Genomic DNA, 14,313 nt, shown 5'->3' with positions numbered 1-14,313 from the left:
CAGCACTAGTACTGCTGCTTTCCTTGTTACGTATTTATGATCTGAACTTGGGGGCACAGGGCACAATTTCTAAATCTGCAATTAGCACAAGACTTGGGAGTGTAATAAACTGTGAGATGGTGTAACAGTCTAAAAGAGATTTTGGCAGGCTGATGGAATGGGCAGGTAGAAATGTAATGCTGAGAAATGTGAAGTGGCAGGAAGAATGGGAACAGGCAATATAAAGTTGAGGGCACAGTTCTAAAACAAGTGCAAGAACAAAGTTGTCTGGGGTACATGCGTGTAGTTTGTTGAAAGTAGCAGAGCAAGTTGAGAAACTAGTTCAAAATTATCCAAGATCCTGGGCTCTATAAATAGAGGCATAGAGAACAAGTGCAAGGAGGTCATGATGAATCTTTATAAAACACAGGTTATGCCCCAACCGGTTTACGTCCAGTTCAAGGCAACACACTTATGGGCAGATATTTAGGCTCTGGAGAGGGTACAGAAGAGATTGACCAAAATGATTCAAGAGATGGGAGACTTTAGTTGTGTGAATTGCTGGGGTTGTGAGGAGATATGATGGAGATACAGTATTTAAAACCATGAAGGGTATCGATGGATTAAGTAGAGAGAAACTGTTCTCATTGGTGGCGGGTTCAATAACTGGTGGACATAGGATGAAGGTGACTGGGAAAAGAAGATAAGATATCTTTATTAGTCACATGTACATCAAAACACACAGTGAAATGCAGCTTTGGCGTAGAGTGTTCTGGGGGCAGCACAAGTGATATGATGGCTTTATTTTGCATAGTGAGTGGTTAACATCTGGAATGGACTTCTGGGGTAGAGGTGGAGGCAGATTCAATAGTAGCTTTCAAAAAAGGAACTGGATAACTATCCAAAAGGAAATAATTTACAGGGCTTTTGGAAGATGGCAGGGGAATGGCACTAGTTGATTACTCTAGGATAGAACAGTATGGACTCAATGGGCTGAATGGACTTTTTATTCTGTAACCTTTAAGTGATTAAAGATACAAATGACTTTTTAGGCTTTGGTAAAAAGGGTGTGGAAAGAACATTAGGAAGAAAAGTAAATACAGGAGTCAACTTCAACTGCCAGAGATTATAGACGATCTCTAAAAACTATAAGGGTGATCATTAAATTACTTGTACATTGTTGTGAATGAAAGATGTTTTAACCCCATATCGATGAGTGGGCTGTTGCAAGCTTTGCCAAACAGCTGCAGTTTTCTGTTTGATTTAATAATGAAAACGATCCGATGTTTTCCAAAGGAAGGATATTGTTTATGTAAAACCTGCAGCAACTTGTCAGTCGGCATGAAGACAGAGTGGGTGAGAAGGAAATCATCCAGAAGAATCTCTGTAAGAAGATGAAAAGTCATCAGAAACAGGCCTGGCTTTGCTGCTGACATGTACAGAATACATACTACACACACCAATAACCATGATGACCTCAGCACTGCAGATGACAATATTCTGGCTGGTTTAGCACTGAAGCTTCTAAATTGAACATAATCCAAAAACAAAGCCCATAAACCAGCTCTACAGCTTTTGAGCTCTCGGGGTGAGGTGTGAAGTGGAATACAGATGAAGTGTCCCACCCACAGAGCAGCCGCAATCACTAATTGGACAAGGGGTTGTGGGGTGAGGGGGTGAACCTGGGAATTGCTACAGAGAGAAGCTGCAAGAATAAATATTAATGGACGAGGTGGAGGATTCTAGGGTGTCTGATAATTCATGTAGCAGAAAGGTGGGCTTCCAGACCTTTGGTGTTTGCTGTTTAATGGCGTTGCCACTAATTTCTTCCCCTTCATTTGACTCTCAAAGCTTTCCTGAGTTTTACTAGGGAACTTTGGATTGTATAACTGCCAGATAATAAACACAACAGGGAGCTGAGATGGGAATAGTGGTATCTACATCAGCATTTTACTGAGCAGGGAGGTCATTCTGTTGGTTGCCCGACCTATCACAATCTCCATTTTCTCCCATCCTCCAAGCCACCCCTTCACTGATCACAAAAGTTTGCCACCACTGCCCTATGTGGAAGACAATTAAAGGAATTAATCATTTTGTGTTGGTGAAGCATACACAAGCTTTTTCCTCCAATTGTGACTGAACTTGAAAACGTTTGAAGTAAATCCTATTCTGTGCAGCTCAGCTCAGTGGTAGCTACCTCACCCACGATTCAGAGGTTGCACACTTAATCTATACTGATGCTCACGTGTATTACTGAGGAAGCTCTGCACCACTGGAGGTGCTGACTTTCAGGTGAGACATTGGTAATGTCCTGACAAATACATTCAGACTGTATATCTATTACATACCTGTTATAAAAGATGTATTTTTAAATCTGTTCAAAAAGATTTATTTGCTAGGCAAATAATTTAAACTATTTAAATGTGGAAACCTTAAAAGCTGGCAGAATGACACTATATAATATCATTGCATTGCTGCAAAGCAGATGCATCACTTGATGCTCCTGTCTAATCAGAATGAAGGTATGAACAGTCATGTTAATAGAGAGCTGCTAGTTCATGCTGAAAGGTGCAGTACAACATTAAAACGAGGCTCCATCTGGACTGCCAGAGTGATTTGCAGAGATTTGATAGTGTACTTTGAATGGGTCAGGAATTTATGACCAATACCTGCCCTTCAAATATTATCAAGCAATAGCTAATTAACTGGTCAGCTACCTCAACTGGCTTTTGTTAAGATGATACTGTGGAAAGATTGAAGGCTACTTCATAAGAAGAGAGATGCACAGGTACTGGATTGATTGTGAATCACCCCAAGATACGAAACGAGCTATTTAGACCAATATACAACATGGATACAGGCCCTTCAGCCCAACAAGTCCCTGCCTTCTTAAATGGAAGATAATCATATTCTTTTTTTCCTGTTCCCTTATACTCCAAAACACTGATCTTAATGGACCTCGACTATGAAACTTGAATACTGCAAGACTCCGATATGAAATAATTCTGGGCCGTCTTAACCCTGTTCTTTATTTGATATGGACTCCACTCAAAAAACCACCTCTAAATTGGTAATGGCTTGACAATCTCAGATGGCGATCACAGCAGCGCTGATGTAGGCATCAAATAAAAGATGCCAATTCACCCCATCAGTCTAGGAGGATTTGAAATTGGGTTTTAAAGGGCAACACTCAGGACCACCCAACCTTCCATGTAATTTTCTACGTATCTAAGCTGCTCAGAAAAAGACTTGCGATTGTATAATAGTTCTCATGATCTTCGGACCCTCAAAGGCTAATGAAACCATCTGCAGGCGTAGGCATTGCAATTTGTCCCTGGTCACAAGATAAATTCATGATATTGCAACATTTGTGTGTTCACTTCCTTCCTCAGAAGTTCAATTTTACAGGTTTCAGTAGTTGCAGATTTCAGAAGAACAGCTCATTGTGTACTTTGTTATTTTGTGTGAATGTGGCACACAAATTTCTAACATTTTGCTTCTAACTTTTCAGTACTAACGAAACTTCAGAGATACTTCATTGACAGTGAAGTGCTTTGAGATGTCTTGATTCTTTAAGTCTTCAAAGACAGTAATATAAATGCATCTTTCTTTCGGAAGTGCTTACTATGATACAATTTAATGGTCCCCACCCTATTTTTAAAGCAAGTGAATGCAAAGTCCAAATTCTGCCAAATAATTGTAAACCATTCAAGTTTCATACACACCCACTAAATACTGTGCCCATCATGATTGCACAAAAAACTAAAGCCTCATAAGAGAAAAATAGGCATGGTGTCATGACAACAACCTTTCCCTCAATGTCAGCAAAACAAAAGAGCTGGTCATTGAATTCAAGAAAGGGGGTGGCGTACATGCGCCTGTCTACATCAACGGTGCTGAGGTCGAGAGGGTTGAGAGCTTCAAGTTCCTTGGAGTGAACATCACCAATAGCCTGTCCTGGTCCAACCACACAGATGCCATGGGCAAGAAATCTCACCAGCCGCCTCTACTTCTACAGGAGGCTAAAGAAATTTGGCATCTCTCCTTTGACATTCACCAACTTTTATCGATGCACCATAGAAAGCATCCTATCTGGATGCATCACGGCTTAGTATGGCAACTGCTCTGCCTGGGATCACAAGAAACTGCAGGGAGTTGTGGACACAGCCCAGCGTGTCACAGAAACCAGCCTCCCCTCCATGGACTCTTGTCTATACCTCTCGCTGCCTTGGTGAAGCAGCCAGCATAATCAAAGACCCCACTCGTTTGGGTCATTCTCTCTTCTCCCTCTCCCATCAGGCAGAAGATACTGGAGCCTGACGGCACATACCACAGCTTCTATCCCACGATGGGATAGAATGACTATTGAATGGTTCCCTTATACGATGAGATGGACTCTTGACCTCACAATCTACCTTGATATGACTGTGCACCTATTGTCTACCTGCACTGCACTTCCTCTGCAGCTGTGACACTTTACTCTGTATTCTGTTATTGTTTTTACCCTGTACTACCTCAATGCTCTGTGTAATGAATTGATCTGTACGAACGGTATGCCAGACAAGTTTTTCACTGTATCTCAGTACATGTGACAATAATAAACCAATACTTCATTCACCTCATCAGAATAGTCTGCCTTTAGTTTACACAATGGACTCAAACATACAGAAAACAGTATTATTTCTCACTAATCAAACAATCAATAACTTAATTGGATGCATGATGCTCTGTTTCATTCATAAGTCCTTAGATAAAGAAGAAGTGCATGCCAACATGCAATGAGAGCTGAAAAACTTTCAGGCACAGGCTGGTAAATAACAAATAATATTTGCAACACACAAATGACCATCTCCAACAAGAGAGAGTTGCATCATCACCCTGGAGATTAGTATCACTGACTTCCTACCCTACAACATCCTGGAAGTCACATCTGATTGGAAAATTAACTAGATCACGTGAATACTGTAGCTAAAGGAGGCTAGTAATTCCACACCTCCTGATGAGTTCCCCATGCCTTTCCATCATCAGCAAGACACAAGTCAGGAGTGGAATTGATAACTGTTCATTTGCCTTGGTAACTGCAGCTGCCATAGTCAAAAAGCACTATAACACCCAGGACAAAAATACCCACAAGATTGGCACCTCATCTGCCACCCAACACATTCACTCCATCCTCCTCCAATGCACTGCAGCTTCAGTGTGCTGCTGCAACTTTCCTAAGTTTCTTCTGTATTACCCCCATTCCCACCCTAAAGCCATGATCTAAAGCACCCAGAAGGTCATGTGTAGCAGGCAAGCAAGAACACCATCAATTTCAAGCTCTCCACCAAATGGCACAGCATCCTGTTTTGGATATACATTCTTTTTTTCTTGATCGTTGTTGGGTCAAAACCCTTCCACTCCCAACCCAACAGTATTCTGGGAGTATCTTTAATCAGACGACAATGGTTCATCACTCTTATTTGTAGAAGCAGCGGGCTGTAGATTAAAAGCCACTTCAAGGACTTGGGCTGAAGGAAATTGGGACTAGATGGGTGGGTATGGTGGTCGGCATGGATTGGTTGGGCCGAAGGGTCTGCATAAGTGCTGTATTGCTCTATGGCTCTGGCTGTTATGAAGGCGCCTGTGCCATTATATTGAAGCTACGTAGGGGAGTTCTCCTGGTCAATATTGTTCTCTCAACCAAATCACGCATTATCTGCTGTTTGACCTGATTTTCTTTGTTGTTGCTGACACACACGGAAATCTTACTTAAGCATCAGTCAACCAACCAGATGAAAAAAATTACACAGATGGAATTTCAGTTGATTTATTATGGAGTTCACACTCTGTCCTTGTAAGGTGGAAGATTACAACCAGCTAATACCAGTAGGGACGCAACCAAGTTTCAAGGACTCTGTGATATGAGTGCTTTGCCATCTTTCTCTTAAATAAAGCAAAGGGAAGCTCCAGGTTCCCTTGAATGGTACCAGTACCTGTTAAAAGAACAGGAGTTTCTGGAACTGCCCATTTCTCTCCATTCCCGTCAAGGAGACACAGAACCAGGGGGCACATGACCAGCTGGATTTTCTGCTGTCAGTGTAACTAATTTCCAACACAAAATTATGGAAATTTAGGTCACAGAAGGAAGCCATTCAGTCCATCATGTCTATGTCAAACACAGTTTAATTGCAAGTTAACCTGCATTTGACAGATAATGAGAGGAAATGATCCTCCTGTAAATGTTATAGACTTAGCTGGACAGTCAAAATACATCAAATCGTGGGCCTTGAACTTTCTGTCACTTGTGAATTCTTCACATCTGCATGCACATTAAATTAGTCCAGAACAATAATGAATGGATAAGTGGATGGGAATTAGATTGGAAATTGGTTTATTATTGTCACATGTACGAAGGTACAGTGAAAAACTTGTTTTGCATACCGTCCACACAGATGATTTCATTGCAACAGTGCATTGAGGTAGTACAAGGTAAAACAATAACTGAATGCAGAATAAAGTGTTACAGTTACAGAGAAAGTGCAGTGCAGGTAGACAGTGCAATTCAAAATTTCAGATACTGATGACAAACCCTTTGCATTTTAAACAGGGTTTTTGGCCCTTTTTGGTGTCTAATCCTTGCCAAATATGGATGTTTTGCCAATTTCCTTTCATCTTTTAACTGAGACATTGAGGAGCTGGCTACCTTCCAGTATTTCAGCCAAGGCTGGCCTTCACAAACATGCTAAGATAGTGAGAGATAACGGCTGTTGAATTGCAGGTGCCTTGTAGCTCAAGTCAATCTCATCCTCAATTTCCATACTCACACTCTTTCCAAAGGAAGTTATATATAGTAATGGGAAAAAAAACAAAAGAACAACGGAGTGCTGAGGCTAATAAGAAAGTGGCATCTTCTGCCTACCTCTGCTTTGGATAACAATGTTCTTCCGTCTTATTTTTTTTCCCTTGGTTATGCATCTCTCTTGTGTGAGATTGTAGGTACCCCACCACCAGACTCTCAGCGGTCACTATGGCACGTATGAATCTTCCCCTTTTTGTGGGCCTATACTCATTACGGTTTAGAAGAATGAGAGGCAATCCTATGGATAAGTTTCTGACGGGACCTGACTAGATGTTAAGCAAATGTTTTCTCTGTGGGTGAACCCAAAGCTAGTGGGCTATAATTTCAGAACAAGGAGCCAGCCATTTCAGACGGAGATGAGGAGGAATTTCTTTTCTCAGAGGATCATGAATCTATGGAGTTCTCCCATCTCCAGACAGCTATGGAGGCTAAGTCATTGAATACATTCCAGCATCTGCAGTCCTTTGTTTCTCTAATATTACTGCTCCACTGCGAAGTCTCTTCAAGGGTGCCCACTTTGAAGAGGTTTTCTTCCTCTCTTCGATGGGAACTTTGTGCGTCCCCTTCTCATTGCTCTACCTCCGTGATCTCCTCTGTTCTGCTTTTCCCTCCTATATATTGGGCTTCCCCTTTTCCTATCTTCAGTCCTGAAGAAGGGTTCTGATCTGAAACGTTGACCACCTGCTTTTCTCCACAGACGCTGCCTGGCCTGCTGAGTTCCTCCAGCATCATCGTGTTTTTCATCTAGATTCCAGCATCTGCAGTCCTTTGTTTCTCAAGATGGAGTTAGATTTTGGGATCATAAGGGAACCAAGGATTATGGGGATCAGACAGGTCAGTGGAATTGAGGCCAAGATCAGCTCAGCCATCATCCAACAGTGGAGCAGGTTCAAAGAGTTGCATGGCCTCCTCATCCTGTTTTTATGTAATTATGTTCTGAGAGCCACTGCAGAGAGAAGGGAAGTAAACCTGACGTTCTCACTGATCTCTGGCAACAAACATGCCCCAAGGCACCCCTGTTATAGATGCCAGCATCTGGTTATTTAGTATAGTGTGGTAGAACCTCAGCTGCATCATTAGGCAGTTTAGCTATTCATGGTACTTTTGGCAACTTGTACGTCAATGATGTTTATGTAGAAATAACAACCATTATGTTCTTGTAACATGTTTTAAAATTAAAGCATGGGTTGCTGGGGAATGGAATTCTAGTTTTGGTATTCTACAAAGTTTTGAAGTACTGCAAATGTTTTTGGTCGCACATTTTCGGGTAAAGGCCTGGAGAAGATATGAAACCCACAGTGGGACCAGAGCGGAGAGGTCACACCACAGATTGATTGAACAAGCTGTGGTTGATTTCTCTGGAAGAGAAGCCTGGCAGGTGGTGAAGATATTTCCAGCTGTAGGCAGACTAGAATAGTGGGTCATAATTTAGAGGATAAGTCACTAATTAATCCAATGGGGAATTCCGAAGAAACTTCTGAAGAAGTATGATGCTAAAAATAATTAAGACAAGGAGTGGTTGAAGTGATGAATAAACACATTTAACTGGAAGAATACAGAGTTATATTAATATAGGCTGACACAATAAGGACATTTAAAAGACTCTTAGATTGGGACATGTATGTAAGAAAAATGGAGGGTTATGGGCTGTGTAGGAGGGAAGGGGTAGATTGATCATGGAGTTGGTTTATATAGGTCAGCACAACATCGTGGGCCAAAGGGCCCGTACTGTGCTGTACGTTCTATGTTCTATGTCATCTTGATGGAGCCAGATGAAGCAGGGCAAGGGAAGCCTTGTGTAAAGCAATGGATCTGTTGGGCACATAGTCTGTAATCTAGAACTCTAAAACTAAGGTGTGAATACAGGGTAAAACTCACAACTTGTCTGACAATTTGCTTAATGGAAATTTACAGCATAAGTGGCCATTTGGCCCATCCTGCTGACATTGGCCAAGAAGGATTTATCCAATGTAATCCCACTTCCCAGCTCTTCCATTAGCTGTAGGTCACATGTCTGAGTGTCTTTTTTAAAACATCATACGAGTTTCTTTGCCTCCAGACACTGAGCTGCAGACTGCTAATCCTCCTCCTCATTTCTAATCCTTTTATCAATTACCTTTGAAAACAGCATCCACGGTACCAGTGTAATTTTCTCCCATTAGTCCTGTTCCAATAAAACAGTCAACTCATTCGCAAATGGCGTTGAATCATTGAAGTGGGGGGGGGGGGGGGGGTGGTGGGATTGACTGGACTGGTCTACTCGGAGCCAGCAGAGACAATATGGGCTCAATCACCACCTTTAGTCCTGTCACAATCCTTTGATTAAAAGATGGGAGCAGAATATCACTTGGAGGTGCACAGGGTGTTCCAGTATAAACTAAGCACAGGTAGACTACAACTGAGCTGGACAGCTGCACAGGGAAGAACAGAGGGATGTATCAGCTGGTGGAGATTCTGAAATGAGAGGTTGTGAAGGAGAAATGCGAGGAGCTGCAAACTCGAGCAAAAGAAAGCATGCAATGCAGGTACAACATGGAACAAGAGGAGAAACAGGGAAGGTGGTCAGGAGGTTTTGTGCAAAAATTGATGATACAACACTTGGACGGCTTTCAGTTGCCACTGTAAGAAACTTGCTGATTGCAAGAGAGAATGGAGAAGTCAAATGAATGTAAGAGGAGAAGAATAAATCCATGCAACAAGTGTGCACATTTTAATGGATTCAAAACCAGGCCAGCATTCAACCCACTGAGCTCCATCTCGGTCAAGTCAACCATACTGCTAGGTCTGGAGTTACAAGACTGGGTAAGGATGGCAGATTTCCTTCCCTGCAGGACATCTGTGAACCATATGAGTTTTTATGATGATCCAGTGGTTTTACAGTTGTCATTATTGAGACGAGTTGTTATGTTTAAATCCAGATTTATTTTCTTACCTGAATTTAAATTCCCCAGCAGGCATTGTGAAGATCAAACTTGTGTCTTTGAATGAATTGCCCAAGTCTCTAGATGCTAGTTTAATCACATAGTCACCAGCTACTGTACCCACAAGTGAAAACCATGTTTCATATACTTCCATCACATTTCCAGCAGGTGCATTCTAAAACATATACAAGGCATAAGAAATAGAAGTAGGAGACCATTCAGCCCCTTAGTCAATGCTCCACCATTTGATAAGATCATGGCTGATCCTTTCAATCATACTCCACTTTACTGCGCCCCTTAATTCTCTGCCTCTAGTTCTAGTCCCTCTGCCAAAGGGCACAAAGAGCAGAGTTTCTCCATGTACTTTACCTTGGCCCAGCAACGTTTTGAATACAAGGAAAGCACGTGAGAGATATCAGGCTCTTGCTCAGCCACTCCGGCAGCTATCTGTATGTGTCGGTTCCAGGTAGAAATCCACACCCTACTGCTGCATTGCAGGGTGTGCTGTGTCAGCTTGTTCTCTTTATTAATACTGTAATCACTATTTAGGACTAGTGTTTAAGATTTAAGGGATTTAATCTGGCTAGACGTTAATAAGGCTAATGAATAGTTAACATCTTGACATTTGCAATTATAACAATGGAGAGGCTGTCTTGCAGAAAATAAATATACACTCCCCATTATTACACTTGTAATAGAAGTATCTCCCAGAAGAATGAAGCAAAACTAAATTTTAGCTATGAAATAAATATTCAGCATGTAGAAAGTTGCATTGGACAAAAACAGAGTCTGGTGGATTATGTATTGCATAAGTAACTATAAAACATAGTTTTCTTCATGCCTCTTAAGACATTCAAGATGTGTGTTTCTTCTCATGCTATTTAAAGATATGGCTCAAAAGCTGTATAAACTTATATTTCTACCTGAAAATACCAACCAAATGCAAGATAAAGCCTAATTTTTGTCTGCAACCCAAATGCAAAAGTTCTAGTCTCTAGCACCACGATAATGCTTTGCCATTTTTAAAGATGCTCTATAAACCCATGTCATGAAGGGGCTAATCTTTTTTTTTGGTCTGTTATCAACACAGCACCATTTGTGTTTTGTCTTCCAAACAGATTAGGTGAATTGGCTACCCATCCCTCCTCTACAACAGTGACAAGTACTTACTTAGCTGTAAAGGACTTTAGGCCATTCTGAAGTTATGAAAGGTGCTATATAAATGCAAGTCTTTCTTTTATTAACAACTAATGATTTTCTGAAGGAGAAAAATATGAATTACATTTCCCTGTCCCTCCAGGTAACTAGGCAGAATAATGTTTACACTGAGGACACTCTCAACATGTTGAGTGACATGACTATTGAAATAAAGAATGTTAAGAGAACAGGATCTGCCAACTCAAAACTGAGCATCGACAAGGCACTGAGCCATCAGCAGCAGCAGTCATATTCCCCTAAACACTCTGATGTCATGGTTTGATACATCCCTCTCACTCTGTGTGCTTACATTCCTTACTTTGAACCTGAGCACTGCAAAGTAGGTAGAGAAAAAACGAAGAAACACAGAAAGCTGCCAGAAAATGTCAACTTGTTTTATTCAATCTTCTTTGGGGAATAAAAAAGCAGAAAATGCTGAAATACACAGCAGGTCAGACAGCATCTGTGCAGGGAGAACCAGAATTCAATTCAGGTCAATGATCTTTTGCCTTAATTATTAAGTTGAAAGATCATCAACCTGAAGCACTAACATTGCCCCTGACCTGTTAATCATTTCCAACATGTTCTGTTTTTATTTCAGATTTCCAGCCTCTGCAGTTTTTTTGCCTTTTGATTATTCGTTTCTCCAACCTTCCCCTGTATGTATTTGTGCATGTTATACATGTGTCATGTCTCATGTATATGCATTGCATTACACGTGTTTTCACTTTTCTGAAAGGGTGATTCACGTATAGACGTATTTGCAGGTTTCAACCTATTCCCCAGACCTTGGCTACTTTGATCTTCTCAAAGATACTTGTGCTGTGAGCGTTATATCTACTTGCTGATTTGAGATGTCACTTCTTGACAAAGTTCATGAGAACCTTGTGTTTGTTTCATCTACAAATCTCTAGTTCTAGAATACACTCATAATCAAATAACTCTTCAATATTCTCTTATACATTGCTTGCAGGAATTAAGTGATTTCCATGAATACTTTAATTTTATCTCCTTTTCCATAAGGTATCTCTTTGTACCACATATGCCAGTATTCCATTCCCCAGTGTCACATTTACAAGATGGCATCAACGAATGATTTCTATCATGCTGTTTGAATTGCTTTTCTCCGTGACTGGAATCGTAATTTCTGTCTCAGCTGCCTCTCTTCCACATTTCCCTCAAGGTTTGGCAGAACTGAGCCTAGTCATATTCTAAGAGTTCTTTACATGAGTAACTCAGCAGCAACATCACTCACTGTGGAATGTGGCATTGTTCTGTAATTCAGAAATGTCTCATCATTCAAGTTGAGGAGTCGTATAATACTTGTTCCTTCAGTGCGTCTTTGACAATTCTCACTGATCTCTCTGATACATCGCAGAGTCATGGAATAGTACAGTACAGAAACAGGCCTGTTGGCCCACAATGCCCATGCTGATCTCTGTACCAATCTATACTAGCCCCATTTACCCACATTTAGTCCATAGCCTTCTATGACTTGGTGATTCGAGTGCTTGTATAGACGCCTCTTAAATGCTTTAAGAGTACCTTCCTCCACTACCTCTCTAGCCAATCCCAGGTGTAAAAAGCTTCTCCCTCCGATCCTATCTAAACCTCCTATTGCTCACTTTGCCCATGCCCTCTTGTTTTAGGCACCCCCACTAAGGGAAAATAATTCTTACTATCTTCCCTATCTATTCTCCTCATAGTTTCGCACCTATTAGGTCACCCAGTCTCCTCCACTCCAGATGAAACCAAGCCAATCCAATCGCTATTTACAACTGAAATGCTCCAATTCAGGCAATATCCTGGTGAACGTCCTGTGCACCCCCTCCAGCACAACCACATCCTTCATTTAGTTCAGTGGCCAGAATTGTGCACCACAATACTTCAGGTGTGGCCTAACCAATGCTTTATAAAGGTGTAACAATAACATCCCTGCTCTTATATTCTATGCCTCAGTTGATGAAGGCAAGCATCCCATATGTCTTCTTCACCAACCTATCTACCTGTACCACAGGGATCAGTGGACTTGTACCGTGAGTCCTTCTGCTCATCACCACTCCCCAAGACCCTTCCATTTACTGTGAATGTCCCACCCATATCTGGCCTTCTAAAATGTATCGCTTCACACTTGTCAGGATTAAATTCCATCTGACATTGCTCTGACAAATTTTCTAGCTGACCAAATATCATGTTGTAGTCAAAGACAATCCCCTTCGTGACCTACAACGCCCCAATCATTTGACACTGGATAATATAATGAAACAATGCTATTTTATTTTATAATGAGTTCATATTGAAGTGAACAAATCTGAGGCCCATTAAATGGCACTAGTTCTTTTGATAAGCTATAACATGAGAAAATAGATCTCAATTTTTTTGACAGTACAGTCTGCTGTTGTAATAAACTCCACACATTTCACCTCAATCCAATTTGATTGACTATCTATGAGTGCTAAGTAGTTATCAGTTGCTGTAATCAACATGTACTCTTTCATAATGTCCCATTGGCTATTTACATCCTTGTACAGGTGCCTTCACTGTTCTGCTCTGCAGTCTTGATGGAAAATACATTGTCTTCAAGATCTTTGTCTTATCCTGACTAATAAACAACATTTCTGGCCATTTCTTTCATGCTTCCAATGCCAGAATGCTCAATGTGAAGCTATTCCAAAATTTATCTTCTGGAGCAATATCATTTTGTGTTTTCTTAGTTATTTCCGTAGTTATATCTGGAAAAGTACCTTTTTCATTGTGAAGATCATGCTTACATGAAAGTGCATTTGAATAACATTTATTTCAATTTTTTTTATCCAATCATGTAGTCACATTAAGATAGGAGTATCTTTGCATTCTCAATACAGCTATTGTCAGTATTACCTTCTTGAGACCAGAAGTTGCAAACAAAGACTTTTGGTCTGTGACCAGTGTGGATGGTCTGCCCGATAGGAGTTGATGAAACTTTTCCACTCCAAGGATAATTTCTAATATCACTTTGTCAATTTGAGAAGTTTCTCTCACCCTTCATCAATGTACATGATGCAAACACAAATGTCTTTTGTCCATTACATAACAGGTATAACATTACATAACATGCCATAATACAAAGCATTGCACACAGGCTTCAACATACATGTTGTGACATTGTGAGCTAACGAAAACTCACTCTCCAGACTCTTCTTCCATAAGTCACATGGTATTTGCTGGTCTTTGCCTCAATTCTATTTTTCAACTTACTTTAGTAATTGTGTCAGTATGGTTACATGAACTGGAAAAAAATTAGCATGACACTGTACCATGACTAAGAATGCCCTCCATTTTTTAGATCTCCTTGCCTTTACGAATGCTACTGTATTAGATACATTCTTATATACT

At 40.8% G+C, this 14,313-nt stretch overlaps 1 protein-coding gene across 1 annotated transcript in view; it reads right to left on the bottom strand.

The window, feature by feature from the left end:
• The window catches only part of rapgefl1 (Rap guanine nucleotide exchange factor (GEF)-like 1), a 93,197-nt gene that overhangs the window by 46,169 nt on the left and 32,715 nt on the right, over nucleotides 1–14,313 (bottom strand). The window contains exon 3 of the mRNA XM_052038376.1: nucleotides 1,183–1,363. Within this exon, the coding sequence (XP_051894336.1) occupies nucleotides 1,183–1,363 (181 nt within the window). The remainder of the gene's footprint in view (nucleotides 1–1,182; nucleotides 1,364–14,313) is intronic.

Source organism: Pristis pectinata, chromosome 25 (assembly GCF_009764475.1).
Source record: "Pristis pectinata isolate sPriPec2 chromosome 25, sPriPec2.1.pri, whole genome shotgun sequence".
NCBI lineage: Eukaryota > Metazoa > Chordata > Chondrichthyes > Rhinopristiformes > Pristidae > Pristis > Pristis pectinata.
This window is presented reverse-complemented; position numbering and strand designations above follow the sequence as displayed.